Source organism: Nymphaea colorata, chromosome 3 (assembly GCF_008831285.2).
Source record: "Nymphaea colorata isolate Beijing-Zhang1983 chromosome 3, ASM883128v2, whole genome shotgun sequence".
Taxonomy (NCBI): Eukaryota; Viridiplantae; Streptophyta; class Magnoliopsida; order Nymphaeales; family Nymphaeaceae; genus Nymphaea; species Nymphaea colorata.
The window spans coordinates 18,270,917-18,291,422 of record NC_045140.1 but is presented as its reverse complement, the minus strand read 5'-3'; the positions used below and the strand labels follow the sequence as shown (position 1 = coordinate 18,291,422).

General features: G+C 41.9%; 3 protein-coding genes across 4 annotated transcripts; 1 reads left to right on the top strand and 2 right to left on the bottom strand.

Moving 5' to 3' along the window:
* Positions 1–197: 197 nt before the first annotated feature.
* LOC116250575 (alpha-mannosidase 2-like) lies at positions 198–6,571 on the bottom strand. Its single transcript, XM_031624301.2, has 4 exons — positions 5,983–6,571; positions 5,453–5,602; positions 5,171–5,203; positions 198–3,456 (listed from the first exon to the last, which is right to left on the bottom strand). Exons 1-4 carry the CDS (start codon positions 6,493–6,495, stop codon positions 694–696), a joined length of 3,459 nt encoding a protein of 1,152 aa, XP_031480161.1. The 5' UTR covers positions 6,496–6,571; the 3' UTR covers positions 198–693.
* A 661-nt stretch (positions 6,572–7,232) lies between these two features.
* On the top strand, positions 7,233–13,935 carry LOC116250637 (uncharacterized). 2 transcript variants are annotated; one of them, XM_031624421.2, is made up of 6 exons: positions 7,233–7,396; positions 10,573–10,630; positions 10,789–10,899; positions 13,189–13,259; positions 13,335–13,400; positions 13,484–13,935. In XM_031624421.2, exons 2-6 carry the CDS (start codon positions 10,573–10,575, stop codon positions 13,715–13,717), a joined length of 540 nt encoding a protein of 179 aa, XP_031480281.1. In that variant the 5' UTR covers positions 7,233–7,396; the 3' UTR covers positions 13,718–13,935. The 2 variants fall into 2 exon arrangements, with proteins under 2 accessions (XP_031480281.1, XP_031480280.1); XM_031624420.2 differs by having other exon boundaries at positions 10,570–10,630.
* Positions 13,936–16,288: 2,353 nt separating this feature from the next.
* LOC116250635 (formin-like protein 8) lies at positions 16,289–20,303 on the bottom strand. Its single transcript, XM_031624419.2, has 2 exons — positions 18,985–20,303; positions 16,289–18,133 (listed from the first exon to the last, which is right to left on the bottom strand). The coding sequence occupies exons 1-2, from the start codon at positions 20,247–20,249 to the stop codon at positions 16,822–16,824; spliced, it is 2,577 nt and encodes an 858-aa protein (XP_031480279.1). The 5' UTR covers positions 20,250–20,303; the 3' UTR covers positions 16,289–16,821.
* Between the last annotated feature and the right edge of the window lie 203 nt (positions 20,304–20,506).

Sequence of the window (20,506 nt, the reverse complement as noted above, 5' to 3'; positions counted from 1 at the left end):
AGTTTCCTGTGACTGCTAGTCTGCATGTTCAATTGTTCATGCATCTAGACGTGTGTATGTCCCTCAGCACCTGCTCTCGCGCCCAATATTTAAGTGTGAGTGTGTTTGTGTGTGTGTGAGTGAGAGAGAGAGAGAGATCAGGATCAGCACTGAAAGCCCCAATTTTGAATGTTCCAATGGAAGAAAGCAAAAGCAACTTGGTTTAAACTGTGGTTAAGAAGATTTGATAGACAAAATTCCTCAGAATGTTCTAAGTAGAACAGCAGTTGTTACACAGCCGAAGCAAGAACAACGCTTCGCATAGTGGATTATTTTCATACTGCTCCATGGAACCATCCGTGTGCTGTAAATATTGATCAAGAATATCGACAACAGGTTTGATAACTATAAGATTTGAACCTGCTAAATTGCTTCACCAGACGGTACTGCTAACCTATGACGTTCTTGTTTTTTTCAATAGGCGAACCTGTGACATTTTCCCCAATAGGCGAGCCTGTAACATTCCACTTTGTTGGCTTCTTTCTCTCATCAAGATATACATCTCAGTTCACAAGTGTATTGCACACTGCACCATAAAATTCTTCGCTTGCGAAGAAGAAATTTGAACATCAAAATGGCATACCTAAACAAGCTTCTAATGGTGACTGGCAAGGCTGAATCCCGCTGAACTACAAAAAGCATTTTCATTTAATCTTACTGCTTTGGCCTTATACCCAATTTGTATGCATGCAGCTCCATCGGATAGAGCATCACTTGTCCCTCACCAGATATTTCCTGCAGTTGCTTTCTCTGTAATTCCTCAATGTTCCCTACATTCTCAGTGTCATCATGCAATGTATTGAGAGAAGTTGCTTTTGCTTCGAGGATCTCAAGATCTTTAAAAACCGAGAAGAGATCAAACATGCCATCTATTAGTGTTGAACATCCAAATCCTCCCCTCTTGCAATAAGATGCATCCCAACCCCTCCTCTGCAGAATAAGTAAGAACCTTAGATCTTCAAGTGACCCACTCATGAATCTTGATGGACGAGGGACCTTAAATTGCACAATATGGACGTCACATGGCAAGGGAGACATTAATGGAGAGAAAATTTTTGGAGGTAACTGAACCGAAATTTCTTCTGTTTTCTTGCTCACAAATGCGTGCATTGGATAATTCAGGTGAGCACCAACACGGTGAGAGAGCAAGGATGGGTTCAGGGCTGCCGAACCCTCCATTTTAGTATTTGTGGAAGCAGAAATATTGGATTCTATCAAAAGGTGGAACAGAACATTCATAGGGCGGTTATCCATGACACCTTGACCAAGACCTCTATCATCATCACGTGTTAGTCGTCTGTCCAGCATAATCTCAAGCCAGCCATTTCTAAGGCTGGCCACACCCAGGGACTGGCGAGAATGGACAGAAAAGCGATGTCCCTTAATGTTCTGTAAGAACGCAAGTGACGGCATTGGATAGTAATTGCCCTGCAGTGGGATCTTATCATAGGTTTCCCTTCGGCTCATCTGGAAACCGTTCAAATCTGAATAGAAAATTCTTTTATTTTCAATATCTGTCTTAAATCTAGCTATCAGTTCCCTGTCATTGAAGTCGGGACCAAGAAGCTCAACATGATATTCCTTCTCTATCAGAAAACCCTGAACAGTATCCTCTCCATGATAAACACGAGTACTATGTGAAATAGGAGTTTTGCCCGATGACACCTTGGGGTAAGAATATACTTCCTGCATAAAAGGACCATCTGAAATTACAATCCTTCCACCTGCCTGCACAATTGGTTGAGCCTCACCAGTAGGCTTGAAGAGATATGCGCCGCTTCCCATGCTAGAATACATTCCAATTTCTTCCGCAACAACCCTTACATTACTGTCTTTATGATTGGAAACCTTCTGCAAAAGGCCATGCTTGGCATCAAACGTAAGTGTATGCAAGTGATTCTGAATCTCTATGACACCCTTCACAAGCTTTGAACATGTGTAAGGAGCAGGGCAAGACAAAGGTTTTGAGCCACCAAGCAATTTCATTTTTGAATGTTTTGGTTTCTCGCATCCCACATACCCATTGACAATATAATAGGTTTGTAGACCCAATGGCGGAACAGAAGCTTTCCAGAAAACACGATGCCTCCCAGTGAATAAATCATCCTCTTGATGGTGCAACTCAGGAGCAATCTGACTTCTTAAAGAGGTCCAATTTGACGACAGTACACATATATCTGGCCTTGTTACAACCACCATTACAATTTCTTCTCTTGTTTGCTCAAGAGGATTGAAAAACACAACTGTCTCCAGACTTCCATCAGGCACTTCGATGACACGGTGTATGGGCTGAACATTGTACTTTGACCGCACCTGCTCTGTCTCAAACTGAGACAACTGACTATGATCTGCTTTGTCATGATTTACATTTAGCAATAGTTCAACTGATTTTGCCATGAATATATGCAGGTCATGTAAAGAAGTATGCATTCGAAGTCCATAGTCTTCCACCACATGATCTTTTGCAGTTCCTGTTACACCATCATGGTGCTGAAAAAGTGCTAAATTCCTCCTCGCAGCTGTCAGCTTGTCAGAAAAACTGATGGGATACTTAGCACAAGGTGCTCTGTAACAGTAACCCAGGACCAAAGAAAACATAATTTCAGATGCCCGCAGGGTTTCCTCTAATACACGATCAACAGCCTTGAAAAATGGCCTTGAAACATAATATCCACTCCAATAATCCTTCTGCCTGTCAGCATAGGTAAAAAAGTCTCCTGACAAAGAAGGGAAACCTTCAAGGACACTGGAACCTATCTCACCGGGCAGAGAAAAATTTATCCTTTCTGCCTCAGCACGCAGAGTTTGAAAGTAATCTTCTAGTGTGCCAAATTTCGCCTCAGCATTGAGAGATGGATTAGAATTGATATAGTCAAATAGCATTTGGTAGTTACTAAACTGAGATTCTGCTTCATCTGTACTCGCATATCTGAAATCATCACCAAGGGGTACAAGAAGGGTATTTGTTCTGTAAAGAGTAGACTTTTTCCTGTACTGATCTAACAACTTCAAGGCTCTTTCATGAACATTGCTTGGGTTGGTCTCAACTGGATGTTGGCCCCATGGACAGGACTCGTAGCTGAAACCACGCATACGAGCAAAATCAAACTGACAACAGATGGCTGGTTCTGGTCCACAAGTATGTGGGATATCATAAGAATAAAAAGGCATCATATGAACAAATATATCAGCTGTTCCCTCCACATCCCACCCCTGCCGCCACAAAAACTCAAGATTCTCATGAAGTGCAAGTTCCTTTTTTAACTCATAGTGAGTCCTTTGGATAAGCATGTTCTCAAAACCCATACGGCGAAGCAGATATGCCATTGTAGCAGAATAACCAAATGGATCAATAGCCCAAGCATTCCTTGGAACAGCCCCAATATTATCTGCTAACCACGTATTCCCTTCCATCATCTGAAACATAAAGCTTATGCGTGTCAAACAGGTTTCATCCGGATGTTGTATTTATTAAAATAACCTGTGTAACGCAACAGAGTTTGACTGCACGGAAGTTCTGGTCCAAGACAAACCAGCACAGCCAAGTGCCAACAGCATATGTGCAACTAAATCTGCATATATGGCATATTGTAGAGGTAAAGAAGACAAGGTAAACGTAGCAAGCCTATAGGAATTCACAATATGAGTATATTTCTGGCTGGTAAAAAATAAAACCAGATATATTAAATCTTGACTTAGCAATAGGTGGCAAAAGAGAATTAAGTAATTGTGATTACTGAAAGTGGTTGGCCATTGATATGTAGCACAATCAACATGGCTTTCAGCAGGAACAAACAATAATTGTTTGACATGACGGCACCGGCATTAAAATTATCCAGAAAACACAGATGTAGTGATGCATTTGCATAAGATGCTCATATTAGACATGCCAAACCTGCATGATCCAGAGACTTAAACCTGTCATATTTCTCATAGTCATACAGCTCTCTCTCTCTCTCTCTCTATATATATATATATATATATATATTCTTTTTAAAATTTTGTACTCGTTGGTTTTTTCATTTTTCTTTTCTGTTCAGCCAGCAAAAGGTTGAACTGAGTTAGATGTTTGCTAGCTCCTCTTTCTCTTGGATGTGTAAACTGAGGTTCAACTTTAACCACTCTCTTGTGTAAGGCTTATCATGCCTGTTTTATATGAGTTGATGAAATATTTTCTTCAGATCTGTTTTGTGAGCGTTTTTGTTTGTTGTGAGCTTTGTGTGTGTTGTCGCTTTGTATGATAGGTTCTTGTGAACCTATTGCCATGTGTGGGTTCTTTATAGATCTCCTTGTGTACCTCTCCATAGTCCATACCATTTTATTACACTGTAGCCTGCCTGCTAATTGGCGGTGTAACCTCTCCATACTCCACTTCTGCTGCCACTCTCCTCCACATTACAACTACGGAGTCAACACCTATACTTCTCCAGGATTTAACCTTCTGATTGAGATAGCTTAGGTATAAGAAAAGAGAAAATTGATTGGAAAAAGTTCTCAAAGTTAAGTTCAATAAGACAAACCAATTTCACAGCTTAGGCCATGATTTTAAATGAGAATTACCCTTCCACAAGAAAAACAGCATAAGGATAATTGGGTTAAAGGGAAGTTTCTAAGTAACGAACACCACCATCGGAATTCGGATTAAGTTAACCTAGTTTAAACTAACGAATGCAGCTCAGAAATCTTATGTACTATGTAGCACAAACACAGAAGCTTGTGCAAATGAGACAGTACACATACTCCAAGAACCCTAAGAGCTAAAATAGAAGTAGGACATCCAAACATACAGCCAAACATGGAGATAACATTAAGCAGATATTTGAAAGTCTGAAACCATCAAATGGTAATGTCATGATCTACATGTTTTCTAAAACCAGATATTTAAAGGTTATATTGCATAACTAAGTGATTTTTTTTTCCTATTACCATGACATGAAGATATCCAATGCTGCAATATAGACTAGAATAACAAAAACAAAAAGCTGAGAAAACTGGCAGGTTCAATGTCCAAGGGAACCATTCGTGGTTAGCGGTCCTAATTTCCCGATTAAGTAGTCTTCAATTGAAATAGACAGCAAACTACAGTTATCATGATTGACTACATCAGAAGGGTTTTATCTACTAAACGTACCTGCTCTATAATAGCAAAGTAGTGTGAGTTCGCCTGCAATCACAAAATGTTAAGTTTCTGATGTTAGCATTACTTGTTCTTGAACTGAAAGATAATATAACAAATAGTGATTTTAAGCTGAAAGACACAAAGGCTAAGCCCAAAAAGGGGGGAAAACATCATAAGATGTGACACTCATTACACAGCCAAACCTCTTATACTTCCGTTCTCCTACAAGTCAAATCAGATCTATGAAACAAACACAATGAAGATATAAAAGCGTTCAACTTTTCAGAAAGTTACCTCATCATTCATCACCCATCCACCTCCAACGATCTCCAACTGCCCATTCTTTACTAAACTGATAAGATCTTGTTTCTTTGAGTCGGAAGCATCCCTCCACCACCGCTGCAGGTATGACATCTCTTCCCATATGAATTTTCGCCGAGTATCCTGCCATTGCCAGTTTCAGTGAGGAACCACCATTTGGTTCTAAAGAATTCCCAATGCAAAGGCCAAAAACCGATGGCAGCAACAGAGAATACAGAGACTCCAATAATCAAAACAGCACAGGCGCAACTAAAGCATACTTATAGAAACGTAACCACCTTTAAATGATGGTCTAACAATGTCAAAAAGAAACCAAAAAGAGGGATAAAAAAACCATAAAAAATTAAGCTGCCCACAAACAGATCAACAGAAAAAACAGCAACAAGTCAGGAATCGCATGACTAACTGATCAGCTCTACCGCCACTCAGTCCATCAACGAAATCAATTCAGACCCCCACCAAGAATGTGAACATACGAACGCCGCACGTCTTTTTGCTGTTACCTTTGAGAGAGTCTCCACAATGGTATCCAAAATATGGCGAGACTGTTGCAGATAGTATTCTTCCACTGTTAGCTTCCAGCCGGGATCATTATGCGAGTGTGGCACGACGAAGATCTTCAATGTTTCGCGATCCCATTCGTCTCCCTTATACTTAACCACCCACCCTTGCTTCCATGGCCCTCCATCCACATCGAGAAACTCAATCTTGTCATAGAGACCCTTCGTGGTGATGTCCACGGGCGAATTAGTGTGATTCGAGGAGAATGGTCTCCAAGAGAACAGTCTTTTGGTTCTGTAAGGAGACGGGTAGGAAGAATTTCCAGATTTCGAGGAGAGGGGATTCGGTATTCCATATTTAACGACCACACCAAGAAAGAAGATGAGGGAAATGAAAAGCCCGAGCGAGAAGACGTTGGTCAGAAGCAGATCACTCAGCCTGTTCCTTCTTCGCTTGTTCGGCTTCGATTTGAGCTTGGAGTAGGGAAGGATCTGTGCGCCTCGCCTCCCCGCCATCTCGATCGGTCGACCGAGAGAGAGAGAGTGAGCTTTCAATTCATGAGGTCACTGTCCCCTTTGCCGAGTCAGTCGGGAAGGCTCTTCTCATGATGTCCAAATTTGGGATGACGAAGTTATATAAACGGAAGCAAACGGATCGAGTCTGAGCAGATCCGATCCGGATTTATAACCAGACACGGTCAAGAGGTTCTGGGGATCTAAACTTCAGATTCTGTCGTACTTTCAGTCTTTCCTGAGTTCAAGTGTAATTAGATTCGGATTGGAGAGGACAACCATAAGATCCAACATGAATGTATGATCTAGTCAGTTTTTTTTTTTTTTTATTGGATCGAAATCGAATAAAGACTCAAATTTAGACTGAAATTTGAAACTGTGGACCAGATATATACAAATTAGATTAGTAATTGAATCTAGATTTATTTACAGAATCTAAATAAATGAATTTTTGATTCACGTCTGCAAATGCAATCGAATAAATTCAATCCATCAGAATTCCTAGGTTCTAGAATCGGTGGTAAAGAAGACCAACAAAATTCGTTTTCGACCAACATGGTTTCTCACTTTCCTCTGTGCCTCTTGTCTTGGGCTGACCCGGTTCTTCACTCGGTTCAACATGCTAAAGTCATTAGTATTAATGAACGGGATGTTAATCAAATTTAAAACTTTGTAAACACACTTTTTTAACATTTCACCCGATAAAGAAAGGGGTTTTCCAAGTATAAAACCCTTTTGGTGTCTCGACCGTTTCCAGGCTCCGACGAGCGCAAAAACGGCCGCCCTCCCTTCCTCTCTCTGAGTCTCTCTGACGGACGCAGGTCGCTCTCTCTTCACGAACTTCGGCGCCGGCGCCCCTCTCTCTATTCGCGGTGACGGCTTTCACTCTCGCCGGCGAGCGCCGGTGAGTTATCTTGCTTTCTCTCTCTCTCTCTCTCTCTCTCTCTCTCTCTCTCTCTGTATCCTCCTCTATATCTATCGGTTTAAGGCTGCCGGCCCGCAATGTCTGACTGTTCGGCAACCATTTTCTCTCTCACTATCTCTTTCTCTGTTCTAATTTCTAAATGAGGGCCGCCAGCTTGCTGTCCTTCCATCCTTCTCTCTGTGCTGTAACGAGGGCCGGCTGGCAGCCCTCGCCTGCGCTGCACGGCCAGCCTCTACAGTGGCCTTAATTGGTCGGGCCTGCCCTGGCGGTGGAGGGTCAGGCCATCGCCTCGGTGGTGAAAAACAGACGCACCGTCGGGTGCCCGAGCTTATTTCAGAGGAGAACCCGATGCATTCTCTGTTGTTTATTACTCTCCATGGCTTCTGCTGATGTTCAGAATGGTGGTATTTTTCAGTGAGTTGGTAGTTTGGTTTGTTCACTGAGGTAATTTGCCGGTGGGGTGCTTGTTTTTGTTTAGTTTTCTGGTCGGTGTTACTAGAATGGGTGATTTCAGTCGTCTGAAGCTTTTGTCGCTTCTGATTTTGATGTATTTCGCTTGTGGTTTCAGATTTTATTTGTTGATTCAACTAAAATCTTGGCTTTGAAATGAGAAACTGGTTATTTAGTTGCGGCTTTTGCGAATTAAGTGGTGATCTTGCCATTATACAAACCTCGAATCCTGAATGCTTAGTTTTTGAGATTTTCTTCGTAGAAAAATATTTTAACAAATGTTTATTTGGTTTAGGGACTGCAAGCAGTTCTCATCTCTCCTCTAGAATTTCCCTATCATATCAAAGAAAACCATATGAATCATCGTTTGTTGTTTGAGTTACTGCAAGCAAGTGGGTAAGTTTGGTGACCAGATGGTCCGTCCTAAATGTAAAATGATGACTAGAATCGATAGTTTTTGGTCATGCATTCCATTTAGGTGAAACATTGCATGATCATTTTAGCATAGGATTAGTTCGTTGCATTCTTTTATTTTATAGCATATAAGACAAAATTGAGTTTCAAAAGGGGCTGGCACATTTTCTAGGATATGCCACCTATTGACTAAAATTTGTCTTGATTCTTATCAATCTATTTGTTAGATATTAATTGTTAATTTTTAGAACCGAATGACCAAATTGTGGGAGTTCACTTTCTAACATCAGGATTAGGTCTCTCTAGTTATTTTAATTATTGTTTTTCATTTGAAACATTATTTATAGATGCCCAGAGGGGCATAGCATAAATGGGTGGGCTTGGGGGGCATGTTGACTGCACGTCTCCAGTTTGAAACCTGGCTATTTTCCTTATACCGTAAGGGGACTGGGTCCTACGTGCAAGTTGAAGTGCACAACGATTTGATTGCCTGGTACTATTGCAACTTTCAACCCTGGGGCAAGGGGAAGGAGGGGGTGCTGCGGCTCTTGCCTGGGCAGTAGGATAACCCTCTCGCTCACCTGGAAAAATTAGTTTATGGATGTCATATACTTCACAATTTTATTGGTTACACTTACGCTTCACTTCGCTTTACCTCACTTCACCTTGCTTTACAAGCTCAAGTTCAAGGCTTCGCTTTACCTGGCCTCATCACATTTAACAACATTGTTTGGAAGTGGATACTATCACAATATCCATGTTACGTCTTGAATTTTGGAGAATCTGTATTGAAGTTCCTTTCAATTAATTTTCATCCCTAGCTTTGAGGTGGAGCTAGAAACAAGGGACAAAAACATAGTAAACGATATCTTCTACAAAGTAAAGGGAAAAATTTTATGTGATAGGCAGGGTAAGCACCCACTTAGTGTAATAGTAGCGGAAGACATCCAAGGAATAGAGTGAGATAAAGGCAAAATCCAAGTTGGTGGAGGGGGAAGGCTAGTTAGAGGTTAAGATGTTAATCACAAGATCAAAAGGGAAAGTAGGGTTCTCACAATAAGGGCTGCTGTAGAGGGAAAGGAAAGGAATTAAAATGTGTATTGAAGATGAGATCAAGGACACAAGCAATGAAGAACCTCATATAAAGGGTACAGGTTTAATGAAGAGAACAACTTCGTTGCAAGTTTGCAAGGACTGTCTAAGATTTCATTGGGATCAGGTTTGAGAGGTATGTCAGCCTTTTGAGAAGATGTAAATAATTCCTTGATCTAAAATTTTCCAGGGATGATGGATAAATAAGGTCCCATTTGGAAAAGGGAAAATTGTTCTCATAACAAATTTATTCCTCATTCTAAGGAGTTTTATGCTACCCTGTGGTGAGATTTGGAGGGTACATTTTCCATGAGGAATTAGACTCAAAGCAGATAGAGAGAGCTTTGTGGCTATCCACCACATCCATCTTTCTAGACCCCATGCCAGTTGTTCATGGAGAAACTATTGAGTTGATCAAGTGGCCATGACGAAAATGGACTTTGGAGATAATCACATTTGTTATTGATGAAGTTAATGATCACTTAGTTAAGTCCTGATGGATGAAATCCTCGAATGGGTTCCATTGACATTCTCGAATCAGGTAAGTTCGATCTCCGTGAAATAAATTATTTTCTTTCTGGAGACCTCATAAACTTTTCACATTAGAATGTTGCCACCCATAACTAAAGTTGATGATGTTGTTAATGGCCCCTTGCTTTCTCTGAGTAGGTTTTAATATGGGAATCTCTGCCTGGTGTTTGGTGGGTAGATCCCACCATAAGCATAATTTTGGCAATTTTTTAATTCTCTTCAACAAAAATAAAATATGGGGGCTTCCCTAGCAGGGTTGGAGCGGAATGTTTTCCATAGAAAAACACAAATGAGAAGACTGCACTTAGTGCTGTGGTTGTTTTGCATAATTAAGAAAAGGAAAATCTTTTCATTGAATTTTGCATGTAAAAAGCAATCATGTGGTGTATCGTATATATGTCTACTTTTTGTTTTAAGGCTCGTCATTGTAGATCAAAATGTTAAATCTTACATTACTTCTTTCTACTTTGAGAATAAGACAATCGCTTTTTCTCAATTTCTAATTTTTTGCTTTAATAGATATTCCACCAATCCCTTAATTCTGTTGTTCTCATTGTGCATCTTTCAGATTGAAATATAACTGCTGTTAGGGCTACCAAACATATACTTTGAAGATAAAATATTTATTTTTACTTATACTCATTTCCTCTTTGATTGGTCCCCAGAAGATGGGTTCGACAAACAAGGAGCTTCTGGGCTTGGAGCATCGAGGATCCTCCACCATAGGTTGTGACAACTTGTTGTGGCTTTTGATTTGTTATGTACCATGAGAATTTGAGGACCAAAATTGTGAAAAAGTATTGTCAAGCTCTGGTGATCTATTAACAATAGAATCACCCAACTTGCATAAATCTAAGACAAACTGTGTTTCCTTTTCCCATCAGAATCAAGGCTTCTCGTATGCAAAAATGATCTTTCATCTAGACAAGGAAATCTTCATCCTAACAAGAATGGTGGTGAGAAGCCTTTGACAACACCAGTTCCCACAAGCCAAGGTATGCTACTTATGCAGTGAACATGTCTTCGGACTTTGATGAGAATGTTATTGACATAAGCCACACATATTCTTCTATTTTCAAATTTGATGTGCCAACTGCTGATACTGTTTTGTTTAAGATATCACCTCCTGAATTTCTAGTAGAAATCGGAGCATCTGGCCGTTTTGCTACTCTGATATCTCAATCTGGAAAAGCTGTTAAGCTTTCCGATGCAAAGCCTGCTGGGAGGTCTTCTCCCTGAATATTATCACGAAAAAATTACAAAGCTGATGAGCTTTCAAAAGACCAAGATACATATGTTCTTCTTTTCTATTTATAGAACATAAATTTTAAGTAGAAATTAACAAGATGGATAAAAAAAATACTAAATATCATTTTGCTGTGTCCACATGTTCTGCACCTGCATGGTGGCACCCATGTCGAGCTGTGTTGACATGCATGCAGTGACCTTTCAGGTTTGTGTGTGACATAGCCAAGTAGCTACACCATTTTACCACAATTAACTAATTAGTGAGTCAGCTGCATCGTATAATAGAGACCTTAATTTTGTGAAGTCACCATGGGAGTTCCAGTTGGTGTCTCAAGATTCACATGGTCACTTTCGTGAATAAGTTAGATCACATTTTTTGTGGTGCTAATATTGAAGGAAAAATTAAACATATAGAAGGTAAATGTTATGGTAAAACATGATACTTTGAAGCATGAGTATTTTTGCAGATCTAATTGAAAAGGGTTATTTAGGTATAAACTACAAAGTGATTCCTCTTAAGCTTTGTTGTCAACTTAGTGACTAGTTGGCGAACCAGTCCATGACCATCTAGTTGGCTGGGTGTTCATGATCAGCTGACTGATCAAATAAGTTTTTTTATTTAGGTTCATTTGTTAGTTCCCTTTTTCCTTTTGTGAAGCCTCTCTCTCTTTTTGTGTGTGTGTGTATGTCTTGTGTGCGCATGTATATATGTACACATAGATACACAGAGTTAGCTTGTTAATATGAAGTGCCTGTGTGTGTTCATGTGTATATATGTAAGAGAGAGAGAGAGAGAGAGAGAGAGAGAGCATGCTTCAGCTTGAGAGTTCTTTGTTTGTGTGTGTGTGTGTGCTGAGATATCTCACTTAGGCTACTGTACTACCTCTCGTCTCTCTTTCTCTCTCTCAATGAGGGGATTTCAAGTTCCTTTTAATCCACCAATCTTAAGGCAGGGTGGTTTTGAGAGAAGACAAATACGAAAGAAGGGGACAAAAAGGAAAAGCAGGTGGGGAAAAACCTGTCCTGGTTGAGCCCGCTTCACACACACAAACACTTATACAGTTATATGTACATATGTGAACACACTTAAAAATATATGTTAACTTGGATTGTCTTGAACCGATTAGTCCCTAGTCCCTACTAGTCCTTTTAGAACCTTGTCCAACTTGTATCATTTTCAATTTTAACTTAAGTCTTCATTTTGCCAGTGGAAGGGAGGAGGGATCTTCTCTCTAAATTCTTAGTCAAAATTGACCATTCTACCAGGAGGACATGGAAAAGCACACAAATTTGTTCGGAGGGTGTGCATTTTTTCATGGAACCTGCTGGGGGAGTTACTTCGATTTATTCAATATGAATCAAGAAGGTATTGAAAGAATAAAAGACTGACAACAGTCAACAGAAAACTCAACCAAAAACATAACCCAACCACATCCCTAGGTAACTCTGCTAAACAAACAGATCAATGAACTCTGCAGGGGGCAGAGATGATTACTGATCACCATCCTGCTAATTCCCCTAAAAATGGACTCCAAGCCATGCCCTGAACAGGAATCGTCAATTTTACATTGGAGCCACCCCTTCCAATGAACACTGTTAGATCTGAGAACCACCTCCTGGGAATTACCCGCAGCCACCAGTAACACCTCCATCAATTTCCGGTTGTTCAAAAAGGGCTCCTGAGAAAGCAGAGGAGGAACCTGTTTCAGCTTAAACAACCCACTGTGCCAAAGTCCCAGGAAATGAGCTCACCCCCTCCACAACAGAGACCACCACCTCCAAGGTCCATCTGTGTGTGTGAAGTCACTTCTGGAAGACACACAAAAGTGTGGGTACAAAGCTGAGATGAAACATCAGCAAGTAGTCGGACTGGAAAGTGTGTAACAATGAATTTACTTGACATCATGAGTTGCATTAGATGTGTGGTTATATTTGCTTGGCTGAATTCAGTATCTTTTTTTTTTTCTTTCCATTTCATTTAGAAAAGTAAAATTATTTCATGAATGAACTGAATTGGTCATGAAACCATTTTACAGTTCTGGGAAGAGTGAAGAACTTTTTGGGAGTAATGGCAGAAGCAAATGAAAAACTAATGCGTGAAGCTAAGGTTTGAAGTCGGCAATATAGTCTCAACTTAATCTCTTTCTATACCTTCTTGTGAACAAAAAGGTGCTTTGTGCAGGAAAAACCTCTGGAAGCATTTGATATCGAAGCACTAACTGGAAATGAGGAGCAGTACATTGAAATGGTAGTCTCTTTTTACCTTTTCCCCGTTACATTGATATATGGAGATGCATCTTTGTCACGTAATGATTGTCAACGACTTTGCAGGATTTGCGTCTAGGAATAGTTGATCTTTACACACCTGAAGCTGTTGCAGCTGCTGAATCTGCTGTGGCAGGTGCGCAAATGGCCCTTTCTGAGCCAGTTAGCCCCTCCGATACGGATGACAGCGATGATGATGAAATCGTAGGCCATCCTGCTTTATCTGAGTCACCATTGTCAGAGGATGAATCTGAGAGGTCAGACAAAAAGAGAAAGCGACCGAAGATTACAGAACTTTAACGAGGAATCTTGGTTTGGCATCTGTCAAGCATGGTTTAGCATTACAAAGGTGCAAGGACAACCGGAGGAAGTGGCCTTTATTAGCGTACTCAAAATCGGACAGCTTGTTAAGTTTAAAATTTAAGCATCCAATACACACTCAGGTAATGTTATCAGTTATATGTTTCACGATTCTTTTTCACCTAGTATCCACTTGTCTCGCGCGCGAGATTCATGCCTGTGTCTTGGACCACTCAAAAAACATTTGCATCTGGCCTTTACACTAACAATCCCATCAAAAGTATGCGTAACATTTCTTTTTCACCGTTGATGCCAGGGTTTGGTCGGATAAATCTCATGGGTATCAAACTAGTTATACCTAAATCATATTAGAGATTGTTTCTGGGTACAAAAAACATGTATACCTGCAAAATTTGATATTGGTGTCTCAATAAAGGGTGGCGAAATCTGGATCTATCAGATCATCAGATCTGGGGTTGTCCTATAGTTGCTTATGCATACTAAAACGCGGAGTTATCAAAATTGGCAGATTTTTATAAATCAGTGGCAAACTGATTCAATTCAGTGGTAGATTCAAGAGTGCATCACGTCAACTTTTATGTGTTTAATTTTTCACTATTTTCAAGCATATTCACAACCAATTCAGCTGAACCAATGAATTGTCCGATTCATCAAATCCAGTGGTACAACACTGGCAACTTGAACATACAAGTACGGTCGAAATAAAATAATAACTCAGTCAAAGTGTGTTTTATTATTTCTGAATTCGGTATGTATATTTAAAACCAGAGTTCTGTCAGTATGTAAATATTTAAAACCATGTTTTATAACTTATTCTAAAGATGGTCAAAATTTGAAAAGTGTAAACGGGAAGGTGGGAAGAACAAGAGGTTTTGATGATTTTGAGAAGTCCGATTACCTTGCACATTTATATGAACATTCAACAGTCATAGAATTAAAATGGCCTAGTAGTTTGTATGCTGAAATCCTTATGAGAGTGTTATTACGTAATATATCCCAAATACATCATTTTAGTTTTGAATAATTTGCATTCATGTCATTATCCATTGTAATTTCTCGTTAAAATTACAATGTTTTAAGAAAATGGAAGACATATACAACTACATCAGAAACTTCATTGACTAACATTAATGGCTGGATATGGCAGCCGTTCTGCAGGGGCAAGCAATGTACCTTATAAACAATTAACATTGTCGATGCCAACTATGAACTCATTAATGCCTATGCTCCACATCCAATCAAAGCAGGCATGCATTCAGCAAACCCTTTCCTATATAGCGCCCAAGTCTTAAATAAATTCCATACCAGCATGAGAAGGAGCTCAGGAGCGGATACCAACTTAGCAATGAGGGGAAAAAGAGAAGGAACTTCCGGAAGGTATTCAGATCCAGATCTGGAAAGTGTATTTTATTTAGATCCATATTGAAATAAGACCAGTTACAGGGAACTGAAATTTATGTTCCACAGTCTAATATTCGTCTTTGGATTAATAAATTTTCTTTATCGTGGTCATTGTCATGTTTTAGCATGATACTTTAAATGGTGACAGACACTACTTCTTCTTTCTTCCAAGCTAAATGGTACGTTGATTCCGTTTGCATTCACACGTTATAATGGGCCTAACATGGTGCCGCCATTAATGGCAGATCGCACAATCTCAGCAGGTGACAGATAGGAGTCCCACGAGTAGTCCCCAGCAGTCATAATTATTCTTATTTCTTCTGAAAATATCGCTTTTCTTTTTCACGTAAATTTTGCAAATAATAATCATAATAATAAATTTCCAAGTTTTAGTTGCCTTCCATATGCCGTGCTGTTGTTTGATTCGTATATTCTGATTTTGAGAATTCCCCTTTTCTGGATATTAAAGATCATTGGATAAGGATATTTGTCTCTTTATGATTTTTACAAAAATCTCGACCAATAACGCCATCTGTGGCTACAATCCTAACAAGCTGGCAGCTGCAAGAATCTTTTTAATATTTTCAATTGATAAGTGAAATTGTTTGCAGAAGAAAAAAAAAAAAGCATCAGTTATCAGTGATGATGTTGTGACCGTTAATTGTTTTTAGTGTTGCTACTTTATAAATTCTAATTATTAAAAGCGTCTGGTGAATCACGAACGGAAAACACGAATTTAAACAGACACGTGATAGTGTTGGCTTGATTCAATTTTAGCACGAACACGAACTTTAAGATGAATTTTCAGGATCCATTGATCTGCTTTTTATTTCATAGTTCATGGCCAGTTTATTAAATTCCATATTCATGAACCGTGCCGATACGGCAAATTGGCCGATTTAAAAGATTAAAAAAGAAAACTTATTAAAAAAAATTTCGTGACAATGCTTCATGGTGGTAGATAATATATTGCAAAAAGTTGTGATTCTTAAGGCTCAAGTACTCATTGTCGTGATAGAGGAGAGCAATAGAGGAGAGCATCTGCAGCAGCACTAACTTTAAATTTTCCTTAGTAAAGAAAACAGGAAACAGATTCACACAATCAGTAGTAGAATTCGGAGTCATCTGAAGCAAATAAACCACAAATCAGAAAAAAGATGCACACAAATGAATCCATACAATTTGAAAGAGTCTTTTAAAAATCTCAACTGTTCTGTGAAGAACAGGATTACCAACTTATGGAACGGAGATTCAACTTCCCTTCCATACAATCATCTCTGATATATTTACAACAGAGAAGAAAAAAAATATTGACAGATATTACAGAAGTACAGATGGAGAAAACTCTTGTTCCTTTTGTTCTTCTATTTTCCCCCACACATTGAAACTGAAAACAGGAAGCGATCCTCCGATCAGAAACACTACACTGAGCTGAACCTTGTATGCTGATTTATTTTTACCATGTTTCTTAGGTGCAATCAACATCCCCAAGGTGAATTTTTCTAACTAGAATTGCATCACCATAAGAAATTGGTCGAAGTGTGCACTAGGGCTAAATTTTCAAGAGAAAATAGACCACACTGATCAACTTTCCGCTGTGGCCGGACCTAAAACTTCAAGTCGCAAAGAACATGGCAGCTCTGTGAGGATGTTCCGACAACGGCAAATGAAACTCAGCCACCTTAGAATTCTTCATCTGATTCGCTTGATGTCCTTGAAGTATCTGATAGGAAATGCGCGGGCAAGTTTGCGAACCTCGCCGGAGATCTGCCACCGGCAGCGGCAGACGGCGAAGCCGTTCCGCTTCTCTTCTTCTGCAAGGTCCTCGCAATCTCCACGCAGACCTGGTCGACACTGTTCAAGAAATCCTTCACTACAACGAACAGCTGCAACAAGTTCTCCGGTCGGTCCTTCGCGGCGCCGGCGTGGTAGTACTCCGTCGTCCTCTTGACAATCTCCATGACCCTCTTCTCCTCTCCTTTGATCACCTTCAGCTCCTCCTCCGCACCCTCCACGAATCCCTTCATCTCCTCCTTGAACTCGCCGCCGTCAGCGCCGCTCAAACTCCCGACGAACTGCTTGATCTTTTCAACCTGGACGCTCAGCCTGTCGCAGCATCCAGCCACGAACTCGTACTCGATTCCCGCCGCGCTCTTCACGTTGGTGAAATCCACACTCAGCCCACCAACCACCGGCAATCCAAGCGTCAAGTACTCGCTCTCTCTCTCCTCCTTACCATCATCCCCAGCCATCGTTTTATCCCGGCGCGTTGAATCCGATCGCCGGAAGCTCCTGTCCCGGTTGAGAACGCACTTCTTCCCTTCAGACCGCACAACCTCTTGCACCACAAAGTACAGAAGCGTCGTCTTACCATCCGTGCTCTTCACATCACCGAGCTTCCTCAACGACGTAAGGTTAAACGCCTGAGCGTTTCCCCTCGCCGTGCCGGCGTTCATCCGGTTGCCGGCCTTAAGCACGGCCTCCAGCAATTTGAAGAACAGCCCACGATTTCTGAGCTCCTTGCACGCCGATTCCAGCGTCTGGAGGTTCTGTTTCAGGGTGAGCATCTCGGACTCGTAGGTCGATCTGAAGAGCATTGCGTCGATCCGCTGGAACGCGGTCGGCACGGCGGTGAGGAGGTCGTAGAGGAAGGACTCGGCGTCGGCGAGGCGGGAGGCCGAGTCGGCCGGATGGGAGACGATTTCGGACTGCTCCTCCGAGGTGGGTGCGATCTTAGAGAGCTTCTCGAGCGTGTCCGGTTGGAGGCCCTTCCCTAGGAGGAGCGAGTCCACGATGGCTTGGCGAGGTAGGCCGAGTGAGCGCAGGACTATGGCTACGTTCTGCGACTTGCGTGGGTCCAGGAGGAAGATCTGCTGTGGGGGCTGGTTGGCCTGTGGGTCAGGTTTGGAGGGCGTGGTGGGCTCGCCCGCTGCTCCCTTCCTCTTGTTGGTGGCCACATACCCAAACAGCGCTTCCATCAGGTCGTCGTCAAACCTGCCAAGAAAAAAAAAAAAAAACCCAAAATATCGTGATGAAATGTCCCGATATTTTGCGACTGAGCGGAGGAGAAGGTTCGCGCGTGCCTCCGATGGCTGTCTTGACTTTGACATTTGACTTGCTCAATAGAGATGTTTTTCTATCGGCGGTACATTGAAGTTGTATTTATTATGGTTGCTTTTATGAGAGGACCATCAGTAACGTGAAGGGGACAACTTTGGATAATTCCTCCCACCTTCGCCTTGTGGTTTGAGGAAGTCTTTAATATGTGAGTTACACATCCCAAGTTTTAATGGTTATTTAACATGTAAATATACTGCTTTTGCTGTTAAACAAAAATAAAGTGAATTAGACATTTGGCATGTCTGACTGACCATATCATTCGTAACAGAAGTAAAAGAATTAAAACAGGAAAGACACTGAAGAAATATAGAAACTCTTTTATGTTTGTCAAACAAATTTGGTCTCAAGAGATGCATTCTATGGCCCAAAAACGACTAGAGGGGGGAACTAAAGCCTTCTTTACAGTACATTCATGAGAAACAGATATAATAAGAAAAGAACACGAGGGTTGCATATGTGAAGTAAATTTCCATCGCTTGTGAGCTAGAGATCACATCGACTTGGCGAAAGTTGGAAAAAAAAAAATAGTAATAGTATAGAGTTGAACAATTCCTCTGCAATCACATTGTTGGATGTTCATTCTAATGCGCGTAAACTAAATCTTTAGTGGGGCTAATAATCACGTAGCTTAGATTAGTTGTTCGGATCAGTTATGTAGAAACAATGGGCGTAAGTGACGTGAAAAACAAATGAGGAAGTCAATGAAGGAGGATGTGCTTTCAGACCTGAACGATCCGCCACCGATTTTGTCCCAGACCATGGAATGATCGGCGTTGGCCGGAACCTTGTCCCAATGCAATGGCTTCAACTTCGCCGGCGCCGCGGCCGACGAGCTTTCCGGCAATGCGGAGGATGACGAGGCCTCGCCTTCCTTCGACTTGGCTGAGGCAGGAGGCTTTTTGAACGCGCCGCCAGGGGGTGGCGGTGGGGGTGCTTTGCCCGGTGGTGGTGGGGGTGCTTTGCCGGGTGGTGGTGGGGGCGCCTTCCCAGGTGGCGGTGGGGGTGCTTTGCCCGGTGGTGGTGGAGGCGGCGGTGAAGCTTTTCCAGGTGGTGGTGGTGGTGGTGGTGGTGATGGAGCCCTTCCCGGTGGTGGGGGTAGCGGTGCTTTCTCAGTCGGAGGAGGCGGTGCCTGTGGTGGTGCCTGGTTAGCAGCACCGGGAGGCGGAGGAGGAGGGGAAGGACCTCTTTTGCCTGGTGGAAGAGGGAGAGGTGGCACAGGAGTATGATTTTCCGCGGGTGTTGGCGGCGCCGAACTTGATGTTGGTTGCTGATTTGCATCTGTTCGTCCCCTCGAAACAGAATTAACCTCTCTTATCGACTTCGGAGCCGAATTCGTCTTCGTCATGAATGCAGGAACCGAGCCCGTGACTGCCACCGGCGCGGGGATCGTCTCATACTCCCTGATCTCATCATCTCTAATTTCCTGCGACCGAAAAGCGGACGAAGTGGACGACACCGATCCCGGCGATCGCAGCGGCACCGTCTGCGACGCCCTCTCCCTCTTCACCGTGTGCTGGTCGTCGAGCTTCCTCCAATAGAGCACATCAAGCCCGTTCTCGTCAACGATCAGGCCTTTGAGCGTCCCCTCAACCCGCTTGAACGAACTCCGACTCGCGCCGGCGAAGGGCGGGGGACCGGAGACGACTATGCTCTTAAGCCGAGACATCCGCCGCTTGTCGAGGTGTTTCTGCGCGAAGAAGAAGCAAAGAAAGGAGAGTAAGAGGGTGCCGGCTGCTGTGGCCGCCACCGACACCGCGATGGTTCGTTTATAGGATGTGGGTGCTGGCGATGGAGGCGGTATAGTGCCCGTATCGTTTCGGGCCGGTGGTGGCGACGAAGATGGCGGTACTGGTAGCGGCGAGGACGATGATGGTGGTGATACCGGCGGCGACGCTATGGGAGGATAGAAGGTCTCTATGTTACGAGGGGAATCCGAAGAGGATGGAGAGAAGAAGGAGAAGAGAATGAAGAGGAAGGGAAGGGCCGCCATGAGAGGAGGAGGGGGGGAATGAGAAGGGGGACGAGAAACAAGGAAGATTTTCGGGCAGGATCTTTCCTCATATTATTTTTAGAATTTTGGTTGGTGCCGTTTTTTTTTTTTTTTTATATAAAATATAAAATTAATTATTTTTTATTATAATATATTGATGGGTTTGACTGTTTCAAGAGTAGGTGAGAGAGATTGCGTTTTAATGAAATTTCCATTGATGAATGGTTTGTTTTATCCGGCTGGTTACTGGTTCGCTC

Bases quoted from the DNA above. Each gene is read 5' to 3' on its own strand.
- LOC116250575 (XM_031624301.2), bottom strand. From the start codon at position 6,495: ATGGCGGGGAGGCGAGGCGCACAGATCCTTCCCTACTCCAAGCTCAAA. The intron at 5,204-5,452 runs GTAACTTTCTGA...TTGTGATTGCAG, and splicing joins GATGGGTGATGAATGATGAG to GCGAACTCACACTACTTTGC. The intron at 3,457-5,170 runs GTACGTTTAGTA...TTTATGTTTCAG, and splicing joins ACTTTGCTATTATAGAGCAG to ATGATGGAAGGGAATACGTG.
- LOC116250637 (XM_031624421.2), top strand. From the start codon at position 10,573: ATGGGTTCGACAAACAAGGAGCTTCTGGGCTTGGAGCATCGAGGATCC. The intron at 10,631-10,788 runs GTTGTGACAACT...TTTTCCCATCAG, and splicing joins TCGAGGATCCTCCACCATAG to AATCAAGGCTTCTCGTATGC. The intron at 13,260-13,334 runs GTTTGAAGTCGG...TGCTTTGTGCAG, and splicing joins AACTAATGCGTGAAGCTAAG to GAAAAACCTCTGGAAGCATT.
- LOC116250635 (XM_031624419.2), bottom strand. From the start codon at position 20,249: ATGGCGGCCCTTCCCTTCCTCTTCATTCTCTTCTCCTTCTTCTCTCCA. The intron at 18,134-18,984 runs GTCTGAAAGCAC...TTTTCTTGGCAG, and splicing joins ATCGGTGGCGGATCGTTCAG to GTTTGACGACGACCTGATGG.